The sequence below is a fragment of the Dermochelys coriacea genome, chromosome 5 (genome assembly GCF_009764565.3).
Source record: "Dermochelys coriacea isolate rDerCor1 chromosome 5, rDerCor1.pri.v4, whole genome shotgun sequence".
NCBI lineage: Eukaryota > Metazoa > Chordata > Testudines > Dermochelyidae > Dermochelys > Dermochelys coriacea.
Window position 1 is genome coordinate 77,567,087 of NC_050072.1, and position 14,870 is coordinate 77,581,956.

Sequence of the window (14,870 nt, forward strand, 5' to 3'; positions counted from 1 at the left end):
GACTAACACGGCTGCTACTCTGAAACACTAATTGAGTTAGGGAATTGTCATCTATAATGTTTTGAAATTCCAAGGAAGTTTTAGTACTGGCAGCATGAGACCTCCAGCATATGTCATTCAAACTGGAGGCCCACATTATTACGCAGATTTATTTTTCCTACACATTATACAGTAAAAGCTTTTTTTATCCAGCATGTTGGGGGAATGGGAGGTACTCGTAAGTGAAAAATTCCGGTTAACTAAGAGGGAGGGAGTGTGAGTGCGGGGCAGGGGTTTGGGACACAAGAAGGTATGCGGGCCATGGGCTCTGGAAGGGAGTTTGGGTATCGGAGGGGATTTGGGGCAGAGGGTTGGGGTGTGGGAGAGGTTTTGTGGTGCTGGATCTGGGGGGTGCTCATCTCGGGTGGTTCCTCGCAAACGGCAACCTGTCCCAGCCACTCCTAGCCGGAGGCATAGCAGATAGCTCCACGCGCTGCTCCCGCCCGATTCACTAGCTCTACAGCTCCCATTGGCTGAGAACTGCAGACAATGGGAGCTGCAGGGGTGGTGCCTGCAGGTGGAGGCAGCGCACAGAGCCGCTTGGCATGCCTCCACCTGGAGCAGCAGTGACAGGTTACCACTTGGGAGCCGCCCAAGGTGAGCCCCCCCCAAATCTGGTACCCCAAAACCCCTCCCATACCCCTGCTCCAAGCTCCCTTCTGCATCCAAAATTCCCTCCCAGAGCCTGCGCCCCACTCCCCCTCCCACACTCCGAACCCCTTGTGGCTGTTCCTCCATCTAGGAGCATCAGGGACATGTTGCAACTTCTGGGGAGCCACGCAGAGCCAGGTAGGGAGTCTGATGGCCTTGCGCCAACCAGACTATAAACTGGACTTTCTATGAGGATCAGAAATGCTGGTTAAAAGAGTTTCCAGTTGGTACAGGGCTGGATAACACAGCTTTTACTGTAGATTGGTAAGAAGTTTCATCCTGTTCCCAAGTGTGATTTGATGATTTCTAGAAGACAACAACTGGTACCTCATCTTGTGCTTTATCTGTTAGGAGATAAATGCCTGTAGGCATTCAAGATCATTTTCTTTTGAGTTATCACCTACTTGGAAACAGGTAATATCATTTTTGGTGTAGCGTGCCACTGTCTCTCCCCTTCTGTACATTCCATACTTCTTAAATAGGTTAGAAATATTAATTTTAGCATTTCAATTATGGAAATCCTCCCACCAGGATTCAGAAATACCAACTAGGTCAAATTTATGCTCATAAATGAGTAATACCGGTTCTTTTTGTTTGTTACCCAGGCTGTTAGCATTAGTATATAGGCAATTCAAGATATTTTTTTCTTTATATTCTTTCATTCATAGATTAATTTTGTTCTCAACATCTTGATTTTGTGCTGAACGCTCATATCTTCCCTTTCCCCCCCTTCCCTTTTGTTATTAGTTTAATTTCCTCATGATTACTCTAGCCAACTTGTCCCCAAAAAGTTTGGTCCTCTTCTACTGAGGTGGAGGCCATTCACACTACACCCACCCATTCCCATAGAAGGTGGACCAATGTTCCACAAAACAAAAATCTGCCACTTACCTAGTAAGTGATTCCCTTTCAGAATCTTCAGTCTTCTGTTTCTCATGGTACAGGAAGGATCTCTGGGAAGATCGCTTGGACATTAATCTTCAGCAGACTTCCGAGTTCCCTGAACTCATCTACTGTCTGCGAGACATAGTGACATAGTGTCATTAGTGTTGATATGAGCCATTACCAATGGATCCTTTCCCATCCACTTCAGAAGCTTGTCCAGTCTTAGAGTGCTGTCTCATGTCTGGGCTTCAGAAAGGTAGCACACTTTCCTGTTTTCTGTCTGTCCCTTGCAGAACGGTCTTTCAATTCTTCTGAGTATTGAATCCCTATAAGAATCATCTATCTTCCTTGGACAGTTGAAGAACTCTTTTTGGACAAGCTTGATTTTCTTACAGGTTGTGCTGAACTGCCATCCACAGGTGTGTCCAATACATCGCTGTTCCTTTGGACCAGCTGAACCTTGAGAGGTATCCTCCGGTTTCCATGTTGAGGACCTGATATCAATTGGAAACTGCTAGCTGTGTAGAATTCCTCCTGGTCCTCTTTTCTCTGGTGGGCAGAGCCTATCCATCCTTGTCTTTCTCCAACCATATATAATGCCATTGTGACCTCTTGGCTCTGGTGGTTACAAACTGCCAGTCCACCTCTCTGACTTCATGGTGGCCAGCTCATTCCTTCCTTTATCCCGGAATACAGATGTTTCCTGAACCTGGCTGTCTATTAGCTCCTCAACTTCTCTGATTCTCTGTACTGTGTCCACTTGCTCATCCAATACAAGAAACTTCTCTATTACAGCCACCAATTTGCACTTCAGCTTATATGTTCTCTTTCTGTCACGGTTCTGGTAACTACAATGACTCCCAGTACTGAAATTAAATCCAAGGAGTGAGAAGAAAACCTTAGACCCACTTTTGCCATATTGAAGCAGCTTTAAACTACTGTTCTTTTTTGTGAACATTTACCATATTACAGTTTGACCTTTTAATTTGTCTTTGTTACAGTTTTCTTCAGAGGCTAAAACACTAGAAAGGTCGAATGCTTGAAAGGTATTCTCTACAGGAATTCTAACTTTTTCAAATCTCTCTGTCTTTGAACATTCCTCCATAGTTCAGATGGTTGCTGTTTTATCTATTGAGCAGGCCATTTTGTGATTGAGAGTCAAATTTAAAAAATACCATAAAATTGCAGTCTCCAAACTGTATGTGAAAGTAGTTAAATTTAGTACAACACAGAGCAGTCACTCAACAGTAATGACATTTGCTTTAGGTAAGGTCATGCTGTACTGTAGGAGCCAGTTGGTGCAACCCTTATTCTTGTTGACGAACAATTGCTTATATGAGTAGTCCCATTACTCCTGTAATCAAGGGTGAGCAAGGTGAGTTAGGGGTGCACAATCTGGTCCTGTTTGTTGACGGATTTCAGAAGTAGTGCAGAAATTGACTACTTGGGTGTTTTAAAGAGGAACTTTTGTAACAAGGATTTTCTCCAAGCATCATAATTCATTTATTTACCTGCTATGCTTTAATTCATGTGTATTTTTGATATATTTGCTAATTACTATACCATAGTTATTTATTTTTAAACAAATACTTGCTCTTCCTGTGCTTGTTTATATTGGAAATTTAGTTTTGCTTTTAATTCACATTGAATGCCAATTCTAAATGGAAAATTTAAATTGTGTACCTGCTTAAAAATAATACTACCTAGCTCTTCAATGGTGCTCTTCATCAGTGGATATAAAGTGCTTTGCAAAGCTGATTAGTATCACGTCCGCATTTACAGAGGGGGAAACTGAGGCTTGTTTGTTCTTGTTGCAGCTCACTGCAGGCTGAATCCTGGCGTCAGTCATGTCTATGAGCAGACCTCTGTGAGTGTTTACACTAGAATTTTATTACAGTGTTAGCTTACTCTAATTAATTGGTGATCAGTTAATTCAAGTTACGGGATGAGCAAGGCTTCTAGTGTAGACATACCTTCCCAGACCAGCTTCTTTTCCTATTTGTCACATTGTGAAGTTACAAAATGCTCAGTTTAAGAAAGCATACAGATTTCTGTTCCAGTAGACTATGTTGTAATCAGAGGTTTGACTTCATTGCAGGATACAATTATGAGGGAAAAATATAACATGGATATCAGACTTGATTTAATCCTTGGATCTAACTACAGGAATCAGGGCTATGGAGCTCTGATGATACAGAACAGCAGTGCAGTATCACCAGAGGCATGTAGCTCCATGTACCCAGTGAAGTGGGAGCTGAGTATTTGCAACCCAGAAAGTAGGGGGGTTGACCAAGACACCCAGGAGATGTGGCAGATCTCCAGGACAGCTTCAACAAGAACACTCTTATGGAGTTTTGCATAGCTCTTCCCAGCTCCTTACAAAAACTATAAGGGAGTGCAGGCAACAAAGGAGCTGTCATGTGTCCTTCCCTAGGACTGGATTTCACTATAGGTATAGCTGCCCCGTGGAAGCAGAGAGGTACCTTTCCCCCACTCACAGGTGTGAATCTGGTGCAGTGTCTATACACAGCATAGTAAACTAGACATACTTTAAAAACATTTTTTTTCTTTTTTTACTCCAGCAGGAAAACCTGCTGTTGCAATGGAAATTGGTTTCTAGTTGCAAACTTGCATTTTTTATTGTGCTAATAGTCTCAGGATACTTCTGTGATGCAACTATTTTCTACATGCTGTTTTCCTACTTGGATTTTCATTTTTGGGGCAAATAGGCAGAACAAAATGACAGTGAACAGAATCATGATTTATTATGGGAAGGAATCAAGGCAGATAAGCTGTGCTATTCTTCCAGAGCCATTCTGAGTGCCTTTTCTTTCCATTTCCTCATTTATAAAAAGGAAAATTTCCAGTGTATACTACACACTTGCCAAGGGACAAAAGATAAACTGTTTAAAGTCATTTAAAATTGAGGCATACTTAGGCCTGAGCTTTACTATGAATCCTGGGGAAGATCTTGCACTGGCAGGGGGATAGACTGAATCGACTAAAAGGGTTTTTCCATCACTAATTGCTATTGCTCTATGATCCATGTACACAGTAGTTAAACTGGTGCCGTGTACTCCTTCCAAGGGTATAGTATGACTTTTAATATTTTGGTCTCAAATTGATGCTTACCAATTTTGTCTCTGTCATTATACTGTGATGAGGGACAGATTTGTTTGCAACAATTTGCTCTTTGGCAGGAATCTGCTTTTCATTGTGTATGTACAGAGCCAAGTGCAATGAAGTCCTGATCCCTGATTGAGACTTCTAGCCACTATTACAATGCAAATAAATCATCATAACTGGCATCGATTTTTGGTTTGGAAAATGTACTGATTTTTGTTAACCTGCTACTTGTTGCATTAGCACTTCGGCATTTGGCCATTCTCCAGAAACAACCTACGCTTTCAGTTGAACTAAAAATTTTCAGCAATTATGTGTTTGCAAAAAGAAAAGGAGTACTTGTGGCACCTTAGAGACTAACAAATTTATTAGAGCATAAGCTTTCGTGAGCTACAGCTCACTTCATCGGATGCATCCGATGAAGTGAGCTGTAGCTCACGAAAGCTTATGCTCTAATAAATTTGTTAGTCTCTAGGGTGCCACAAGTACTCCTTTTCTTTTTGCGAATACAGACTAACACGGCTGCTACTCTGAAATATGTGTTTGCAGTAAGTAATAAGAGTGATTACTGGTTTATTTGAGGGCAAATATATATGTTTTACTTGATTTATTTGTATGGAAATATGTGCTAAAACCTGGTCAGCATGTCAATTTATGCTTTGGTGTTTTCCTTCCTCTTCTTTGGGAATTTTATATTTGAAATTCCAAAAATATTCATATCAAGTTCAAGAAAGTTTTGGTTGTTGATTAAGCTAATCTCTGTCAGTGAAATCTTTGGTTAATCATATTGCATAACAAGAGGCACTGCTCTGACCTCTTCACTTGAGCAGCCTTCCCCGTTTGTCCAGCCTACACTGGCCATGTTGGTTACTGCATTCCCCCAATTACCCAAAGCTCTTTGAGGGGAAAGGTGATAGGAAGCAAGGGAGACTGGGACTAAGTGGGATGGGCAGGATTCTGTGTTCACAAGAGATGTACAGAACACTCCCCCTTGGCATTTTGACACATCTGCTGAATCTGTTATTAAACATTGTTCAAAGCGAAGCATAATACCAGTTGGGTCTTTACCAGTCAGGTCAGTATGCTTTTACCACTCCAAGCAACCCTGGCCACACTGCTTACTGGAACAGCTCCTGTGGTAGTTAGGAGATTGCCACTAGATGTGTCTTTTCTTCCCCTTGCCTTCAGTTGCCTAATGGCCGAGTTCTCTCCCTGGCTGACAGCTTAGCTTAGCTATCTTCTCTGTTCTGTGTTGTATCATTCAGTTCTGTAGCTGTTGTTTGTTGGCACAGAAAACTTTGCCTCTTGGCTCTTCCCGGGCCCAATTCTCCAAGCTGCTCTGTACAGGAAGACCCTTACACTCATGTGAAGCTACACTGAGCCTGTGTGGATCAGCTTGCACCATCAGGGCCCTGGTGCCCCATTCATCCTGGTAGAGTCACAGTTCTGTCAGACTCCCTATGTGACTTAAAGAGATTAAATGACTCCTTAATCTCAGTTCCACATGTGTAAATTGGAGTTAGGAATGTATTTTTTTTTCTCCCTGTAGGATCTTTGGAGAAAGAAGTGGTTCTTACTATGTGTTTGTACAGTGACTAGCACAAAGGGAATCCAATACATTTTGAGGCCACTGGGCATTACCTAAATACAAATAGGGGAGAGAAATAATATGCTCTCCCCTTCATGGTGATGAAGCTGGTGAGGTGCTGCACCTTTCATAGTATCTCATCTCGATCTTCATCTGAACCAAATTCTTCTGATGTAAATATATACCTCTGAGGGTAGAATTTGGTCCTTATTTGTTTATCACAAAAAAAACAAGATGCCAAATCTGAAACTTCAACACAGAGAAGAATTTGTCTCTTAATTAACAAGTTATTTTCCTGTAGTATTCAAATATTGTGAAATAGAAGTACTTTCATAGGCCACGTTTACCCTAAGGGTACTACAGTGGCATAGCTACGATGACGTAGCTATGGTGCTATAACCCTTTAGGGTAGATGCAGACTAGAGCAATGGAAGAGGTTTTTCTGTTGCCATAGGAACTCCATTTCCATGAGTGATGGTGTCTAGTTCAACGGAAGCATTCTTCTGTCAACCTAGCTGTATCTACACCGGGGGGCTAGGTCATCATAGCTGTAGATTTTTCACACCCCTGAGTGCCATGTAGCTATTTCAATCCTGCTTTAATTGTAGACTAGGCCATAGAAATTCCAAATGATTCTTAAGAGAAAAGGGGCTAAATTCTTCAGGTAATATACTCACAAAGAATAATTAGAATAGCTGTAGTAAATATTACTGGATTATCTTGAATTTCAATCTTTTCTGAAGAATTACAACAGAATTAATGTATTGTCACTTCGAAACATATAGTTCACAAAAGTACCTGAATTACAGTCCTTTGTTCTACTAGCGTCTAGATAGACTTTGGATAAGTGTTTTTAAAACGCATATAAATAACTGTATCTCCTTTAAAGAGGCTACTTGAACAACTCTTTTTTTTTTTTTTTTTTTTTTTTTTTGAATAATCCTTTGGTTAAGTCAAGGACATCAATGTGCTACCTTACAAGTAGGAAAAAAAAAAAAACCTTGTTATATGAAAACATGCTAAAAATGGAAAATAAGTTTAGCAATAGCATTTCTATGATTGGATGTTGTCTGGGTACAACTTGCAATGGAAATAAAGGGAGAGGAAACCTTTTTCATCTTTTTTTTTTTCAAATTTGTATTTCTCTCCTATACTTTTATTGCTGTATTTACCTTAAGGGTTAATGAACTAAGTACTAAATAGATGCATTTTTCAGGATGGACTTTCAATCATAGTGTACAAAGTTCTGTATACCTAACACAGGGAACATTACATAATATATAAACAAAACATATAAAGTATGATCATAAATTGGAAAATAGAGGACTAGATTAGAAAAACCTGGATACTAGGGAAGTGAGTGTAAGCGCATTAGAAGTTTGGTAGATAGAGAATCCTCTTAATATAAAATGCATGAAATAGAGTGAATTATCCCCTTCAGGAATAAACAGTTACAATATCTTTATCTTATAAATGACCCTATTTCAGATTTGGTTTAGGGGGAGTCAGATATCTCAAATAGTCACAAAAGGAGAATGTATGGTTCAAGATAAGTTGGTAACTGCTACTCACTACTTGAATCTTTAGCAGTTTGTGTAAAAATTGTTCAGATAGGCTTGTATGTTAACTTTAGATGATATATCTACAATATCTCCAATTCCAAGATGTGTTTAAATCTGGATTTTGTTAAAGGTCAAACCTAAAAGATCATCTACAGTAGGTCTGGATTAAAAAATCATCCTGAACAAATTGAGGTTAAATCATTCAGCCTTCCCCCACGCTGTGAGGCAAACTGTGTTACTGAAGGTTTATAGTTCAAACGGCATGTTATTGGTAGGTAAGCCCTGGAGAAAAAATACAGAATTTCATAGCAGAGAAACTAAAATTGTATCCCATTGTATTCAGATGAGAGGACTAACCACAGATATTTAAAAAAAAAATTAAACTAGATTTATAGAAGAAGAAAAAAGAAACAATGGTTCATAAAATTGAATATTCAAATGTTTTAATTCCAGGAAGGGGATAAAGATGATTGTGAATAAAGCTTTCTTTGTTCGCCTTTACTGTGGCGAACCTTTATCACCGTTTGTGTTCTGATTTCCATGTAGGTGGTTGACCAGATTGACACATTGACATCTGACCTGCAGCTGGAGGATGAGATGACAGACAGTTCCAAAACTGACACGCTGAACAGCAGCTCAAGCAGCACAACAGCGTCTAGCTTGGAGAAAGCCAAAGTGCGTGCTAATGCACCTCTCATCAAGCCACCAGCACACCCATCTGCCATTCTCACCATACTGAGGAAACCCAATCCACCTCCACCTCCACCACGGTTGACTCCTGTAAAGTGTGAAGACCCTCACAGGCCTGTTCCTTCTGCCAACCCTGTAAAGACTAATGGGACCCTACTTCGAAATGGAGGTTTACCAGGAGGACCAAACAAGATTCCTAATGGGGATGTATTTTGCATACCTAATAGTAACTTGGACAAAGTTTCAATGCATCCTCTGATTCATAGACCTGATAAAGACAGGTGTCCTCAGACAGGAACACGGGAACGGGTACGATTTAGTGAGAAAGTGCAGTACCATGGCTATTGCCCTGATTGTGACGTTCGGTATAACATTAAAAACAGGGAGGTCCACTTACACAGCGAGCCCGCCCACACGCTGGGAAAGCTTCCTCACCAATGTCCTCCTTTACCGCCGCCTCCTCCCCCTCTCCCTCCATTTCCTCTAGAAAATGGAGGGTTGGGCATGAGTCCCAGTAATAGCTTTCCCTCTCTCAGACCTGCGACTGTGCCTCCACAAACTGCACCAAAACCCCAGAAGACCATCTTGAGAAAGTCAACCACTACAACAGTGTGATGTACGCCACTTGAAAAACTGTTTTTTTCCTATATATAAACATAAACAAATAGGTAATGAGCACTTTCTACTCAAGCAATAAAAAGCCCAAAAATATTACATCCTGTATTCAGCGAAGCAGCATAAAATTCATATGGTAAGTACAAAGAAAATTGTTCACCAATGTCACATGTTTGCACCAAAGAATTTCATTATTAAAAGCTCCAGTATAATGTGCATGCTACGGGTCATGAGCTGTTAAAAGTGATTGCAGCTGAACAGCTCTAACTATGGTCTAAGCAATGTTAAAAGTTCATCTCAAAAACAGCATATCTGCAGTAGCAATTAGAGGTGAAGTTAAGTCTTCCTCAGACAACAGAATAATTAGTACTAAAGGGTTTTTGTAGTGCAGGAAACTTTTAGAATACATTTGCTAGGAACATAATGTATGATTATGTGGAGCAAAATGTAACTCCAGTTAATGATTCCTGATTGAATCTTAACAAATGAGTTTTTATATGCCTGGTTGCTTGAATCAAGGGTATCCGGTCTGGAGCTGTGCATAAATCCTCACAGTTTCAGCCAGCTTGTTTTTTGTTCTCTGGTCTAGAGATGAATAGGCAATTGGAAGGCATGTTGATATGAAAGTGGCAAGACAAACTAACTATTCAAGTTTGGTTCTGAAACACTCAATAATCAAAAAGCAGAGAGAGTAGTGCCATGCTTTTTTTTTATTTTCTGCTTCCATTGTTCCATCTCATGTGGGGATAATGCTTATCTACCTAACATGGATGAGACATGTAGGTTAATAAGTTAGAGCCCAGTCCTAAGTCCTTACTCAAGTTTACTCATGCAAATTTCCTATGGAGGGCAATGGAAATTGTGCATACGGTCTTCAGGGATCGGTGCTTAATATTTGTAAAGAGTTTTGAAGATGAAAAGCACTGTGTAATAACTAAGTATTAACATGCACAACAAGACATTTCTCTTGTTATGACATTTTAGTGGCTTAACCCAATTAAAATTCTTACCAGTGAGAAAACTCTCCAATGTTTTTTCATTGTTTTACAGAAAAGAACATTTGTTGTTAGGAGGCTAGGAATGTTGGTTTCTGGGTTTTTTAAAGCAGGTGATCAGTGAAGGAGATGTTATAGGAAACCTTTTCTTCACAAAGTCCCTCCAAAAATAAGCTTGCAAATGACCTGAACACCTGAATGTCAGCAGATGTTACTTGAGTTGCATACAAAACATGCACTTAGACAGTTTAGCTCTGAAGGGGTTGGAGAAGGTTGTCATTTGTGGCGTCTTATGTTTGTCAGTCCCTTATGTTTGCATACAGCAATAGAAATTCAGCTGAAATCTGAAACAGCTTGAAACAGTTCTACAGTGTGAAACTGTATTCACACCTTTGTAGTATTTACTTTGCACCAAAACAACAAATATCCTGGCAAAATAATTACCCTTTTTACATTAAATTGCTAAACCCTTATGAAACTTTTACCAATAGGAAAGGCTGCATTTTGTGCAAATATATCTCTGGAGTTTAAAGCCTCACATTGCACTATATTGTGTGGTTTACCCAACCATCATGATGCAGAGAAGTCATTATCTCATGCATTTGATCATATTCTCCAAATGTTTTCCATTGTTTTTCAATCCCATAATTTGCATCATTAGAATGCCTTTGCTATTTGTATGATGTCAGCATATTTAATCTCATGAGAGTTGTGATGGAGTAATTTTGGACATCAAGTTAGCAGTAGGGACAAGGAACTCGTTCTACAGATGTCCTTGATCTCTGAAAGTCACTGGAAGTCCCTCTGCCCTGCTCATGATGCTCCAGAGCAGCTCCTCCTTCCATTAGGAATTTACATTTAAAATATAGTGAAATGGTGTGTAAAACTTCTTTACACACAAACTACACAACCACATAGTGGCTGCTATTAAAAAGGAAAGATTTATCGTGTGATGCTGCTTCTATTATAAGTCATATGTACCTACTTGTATAATTTAACTTAATCAGAACAATCTCTCCTTCTGTACTGAAGGAATTGTATTATGTGCATATCCAGATGTATGTACAATCAAACAGTTGTGTGTGTATATATAAGATTTGTGCAATCTTGTATAAAATAAGATTTAAAATGCTTTGAAAAATGTAACATCCTTTCTGTCCTTAGGTTTTGTTCTATTGCCTTTCTCTTTTCTGTTCCTTTCACTCTATCTTGGTGCATCTATTCCTACATTTTCTTTTCAGTACCTGTTAGTCCCACATCTAAAATTGCTGTTTGAAATACTTTAAAGAATTCCATTTACTTTCCCCCTGTCTATTTTTTCCTCTTTGCTGGCTGAAGACTTTTTTTTTTTTTTTTTTTTTTTTTTGCCTGTGAAGCTTTAACTTCACATTTATCTGCATTCTAGCTGGTCCCTATTGTGATAATATCTCTGTGCTGGGATCTCATTCCTACTATTGTCTGTCCCTTGTCTTTGTTCTGGGGCTAGGTGCAGCAGCTCCCAAGCCTACTAAGCTGGCTTCCAGCAACCATTGTTCTGATACCTCTTCCTCAAAATGATTAATGCAGTAAATAGGTGGCTTGCTAACTTTTCTGCCTCTCAAAATGGCTCCCTCTTTCCCTTCCAGAACTGAATTGTGCATGCGGATCAACACCCTTTTGTTCCCTTTCTAGAACTCAAATGCACATAGGGTGAAATGGGAGTTGACATTGACTTCAGTGGGTCCAGGATTTTACCCACAGTGTCTCCTTCCACAAACCATTCCTTTTTCCTATAAAATTCTCACTATTGATAGGTTCTATCAGATAGAAAAATTCACAACAGAAAAAAGTGCAAATTAATTAGCATTTGGTATCATCCAAGACTGAGAACCCAGGACTCAAATAGCAAACTAAATTTTACTTGTATTATCTTTAAAAGAAATAAAGAAAAAAACGTGATAAAACAATACAGTTCAGTTCAGTAGTTCTTGGCTGGTTTTGTAGAGCAATGTATGATGTAGGGTCTGGAGCATTTCATATTTCATTCAGATAACAGCATTCATTGCCAATCACATTAAACAATCGTCTCAAATTAGGTGAAAATTTCTTATTACTTTTTCAAGTAAAATGTTGAAACTTAAAAAGTTATCTCTTATTCTAGCTGTCAGTTTTTCAGTATGAGATCTAGCTCATATTTATTTTTTCTACTGGAAACTGAAGAATTTTCAGATTACAGTTTAAAAATTGTGTATTGTAAGTGATTCTTAGCTGGTCATTCATGTGAAAATTTTTAGATGTTATTCCAGCTAAGCTTTTAGTATGCACGGAGTGTGGGATAATAGTTTCTGTCCAGATTACAGGTCCAAGGGGAGGCAGCTGACTAGAGATCTAGGATCTAGTGAAGGATTCTCTACTTCTTGTGTCTAGCTCGACTCAGTTCTTCTCCCATAAACTCATCCAAGGTACTAGGTTTGCAGCTTTCCCTTCCTGAGTTCTGTCCCTAGACTCTGAAGGAACTGGTAGACATCCTTCCATCTCCTACTTAACCATCTTACCATACAGAGATTCCTTTCTCTGACCTAGATGGTAATTGTGCATCTCACTTAAGTACTGAATTTTCATTCCTCACTTTCTCCAGAAAAAAGGTCTGTGAGGAACTTTTAACTTCAAGCCTGGGCTTTCCACCCTGAATACTCTGCTGAGCCTGGTTGTTGAACTTTTAACCTCGCATTCTATGTCCCATCTGCTCTCTGTCTTCATTCTACTTCTGGAAATCTTTTTTGATCCCTTTCTAAAAGCTTTCTGAGTTCTTATTAACAAAATAGTCTTTCCTTCTCCACTTTCGCACAAAACATTATATTATTGAATTAAAACCTAAATTTCAGACAGGTACACAAAATTACCTTGCATGTATTAGATATTTAATAGGCCATATTTGAGACTAGGGAATTTAGACATAACTTCCATTAACTTTAATAGAAAATATGTCCAAAAGTGTTTTCTGTCCGTACATCTGGTATTTGTGTGTATGTGTATAAGTTGAATCTGTCTTCAAATTCTGACTTTATTGCAAACTCCCTGTATTACCTATTTAATTTCCCTCTGTCTCAATTCCCCATCTGTAAAACGATGATGATAGTAATTGCCTTCTCCCACTGTGTCTGACATGTCTGTATAATTTGAGTTTGGCAAGGGTTGTCTCTTATGAGTTTGCACAGTGACTAGCACAATGATGCCCTGATATCTGTTGAAGTCTCTAGGTATAAATAATCTATGATAATAATTACACTGTGGAAAAAAAAGTATATATCATTCTGGGGAGAAACACCAAATCATGGACATAATTATAGCCCCCTTCTCTTCCCCCCAAAGGAAAAACACACACATACAGGCATGAAGGAATAACAGCACCTCTTTCTCTTTACAAATTTTAGCCCAGTGTGGAGGGGCAAGTGAAAGGAAGCTATAGGTGGGGTGAGGAGCTTGCAGTGCTTAGCACGGAATCCAGTTGTATTCAGTCTTGCCCTTTGCTCTTTCCCATACAAAGGAAATGCTCCTTGCTCAGTGGCAGTTCGAGGAAGCTCTGCAGACAGACAGCCACCAGAGGGAGCAGCAGGGATGCATGACTTGCCCCATAGTCATTACATATAGAAACTACATATGCTCTGCGTTTACAAAACAAGTTTTGTATTGATTTTCATAGTAGTTATTTAGCACATCAGTATGAACATGCCAGCATTAATTCACTTTGTCTCTGCTTTTCTACATAGCTTTTAAGATGGCATGCTGCTTTGGGCCAGAAATTAAGTTCCAAAGCATGAAAGGTTTCATTTTTCTGCAATACCTGCTAAACCATAGAATCATAGAATATCAGGGTTGGAAGGGACCCCAGAAGGTCATCTAGTCCAACCCCCTGCTCAAAGCAGGACCAAGTCCCAGTTAAATCATCCCAGCTAGGGCTTTGTCAAGCCTGACCTTAAAAACCTCTAAGGAAGGAGATTCTACCACCTCCCTAGGTAACGCATTCCAGTGTTTCACCACCCTCCTAGTGAAAAAGTTTTTCCTAATATCCAATCTAAACCTCCCCCATTGCAACTTGAGACCATTACTCCTCGTTCTGTCATCTGCTACCATTGAGAACAGTCTAGAGCCATCCTCTTTGAAACCCCCTTTCAGGTAGTTGAAAGCAGCTATCAAATCCCCCCTCATTCTTCTCTTCTGCAGACTAAACAATCCCAGCTCCCTCAGCCTCTCCTCATAAGTCATGTCTAGCCTTTTTAACCAGTCTACCTTTTATGTCTCACAGCTGACCATATTATCTATTGAGCATAAGATGATGGCCCAATATCTTTGATCTCTCGTAATGCTTCTTTGGTCTTGCTTCTATTGTGAGTTACTTTTACCAATATAACAATTGTACAGGTTTAATCTGAACTTTATTTTGTCTTGTTAAAATAAGTAAATATGCAAACCACTGGAGGCCATTAACTTAAAGCTTTATAATGTTGTTTGGGAACCTGTAATTTAAAATGCTACAAGGAATAATGCAATGTTATATTCAGCCAGCAACATTTCTTAAATTTAAATTCAAAATGTGAGGACTGTGAAGCATTTTTAAAACATCCACAACACAGTATGTTTCACATCTTCCTCAGAAAGCTGTAGTAGGTCAGCTAGAACCAGACAGTTCCAAAGACAGATGATCACTAAAATAAAACATCTTTGCAAAAATATATAATACGC

At 39.4% G+C, this 14,870-nt stretch overlaps 1 protein-coding gene across 3 annotated transcripts in view; it reads left to right on the forward strand.

Moving 5' to 3' along the window:
* Positions 1 to 14,870, forward strand: part of PRR16 (proline rich 16) — a 228,524-nt gene that overhangs the window by 131,819 nt on the left and 81,835 nt on the right. For all 3 annotated transcript variants that reach the window (XM_043514996.1, XM_043514994.1, XM_043514995.1), the window contains exon 2: positions 8,395 to 9,289. In XM_043514996.1, coding sequence (XP_043370931.1) covers positions 8,395 to 9,153 — 759 coding nt within the window. In that variant the 3' untranslated portion in view covers positions 9,154 to 9,289. The remainder of the gene's footprint in view (positions 1 to 8,394; positions 9,290 to 14,870) is intronic.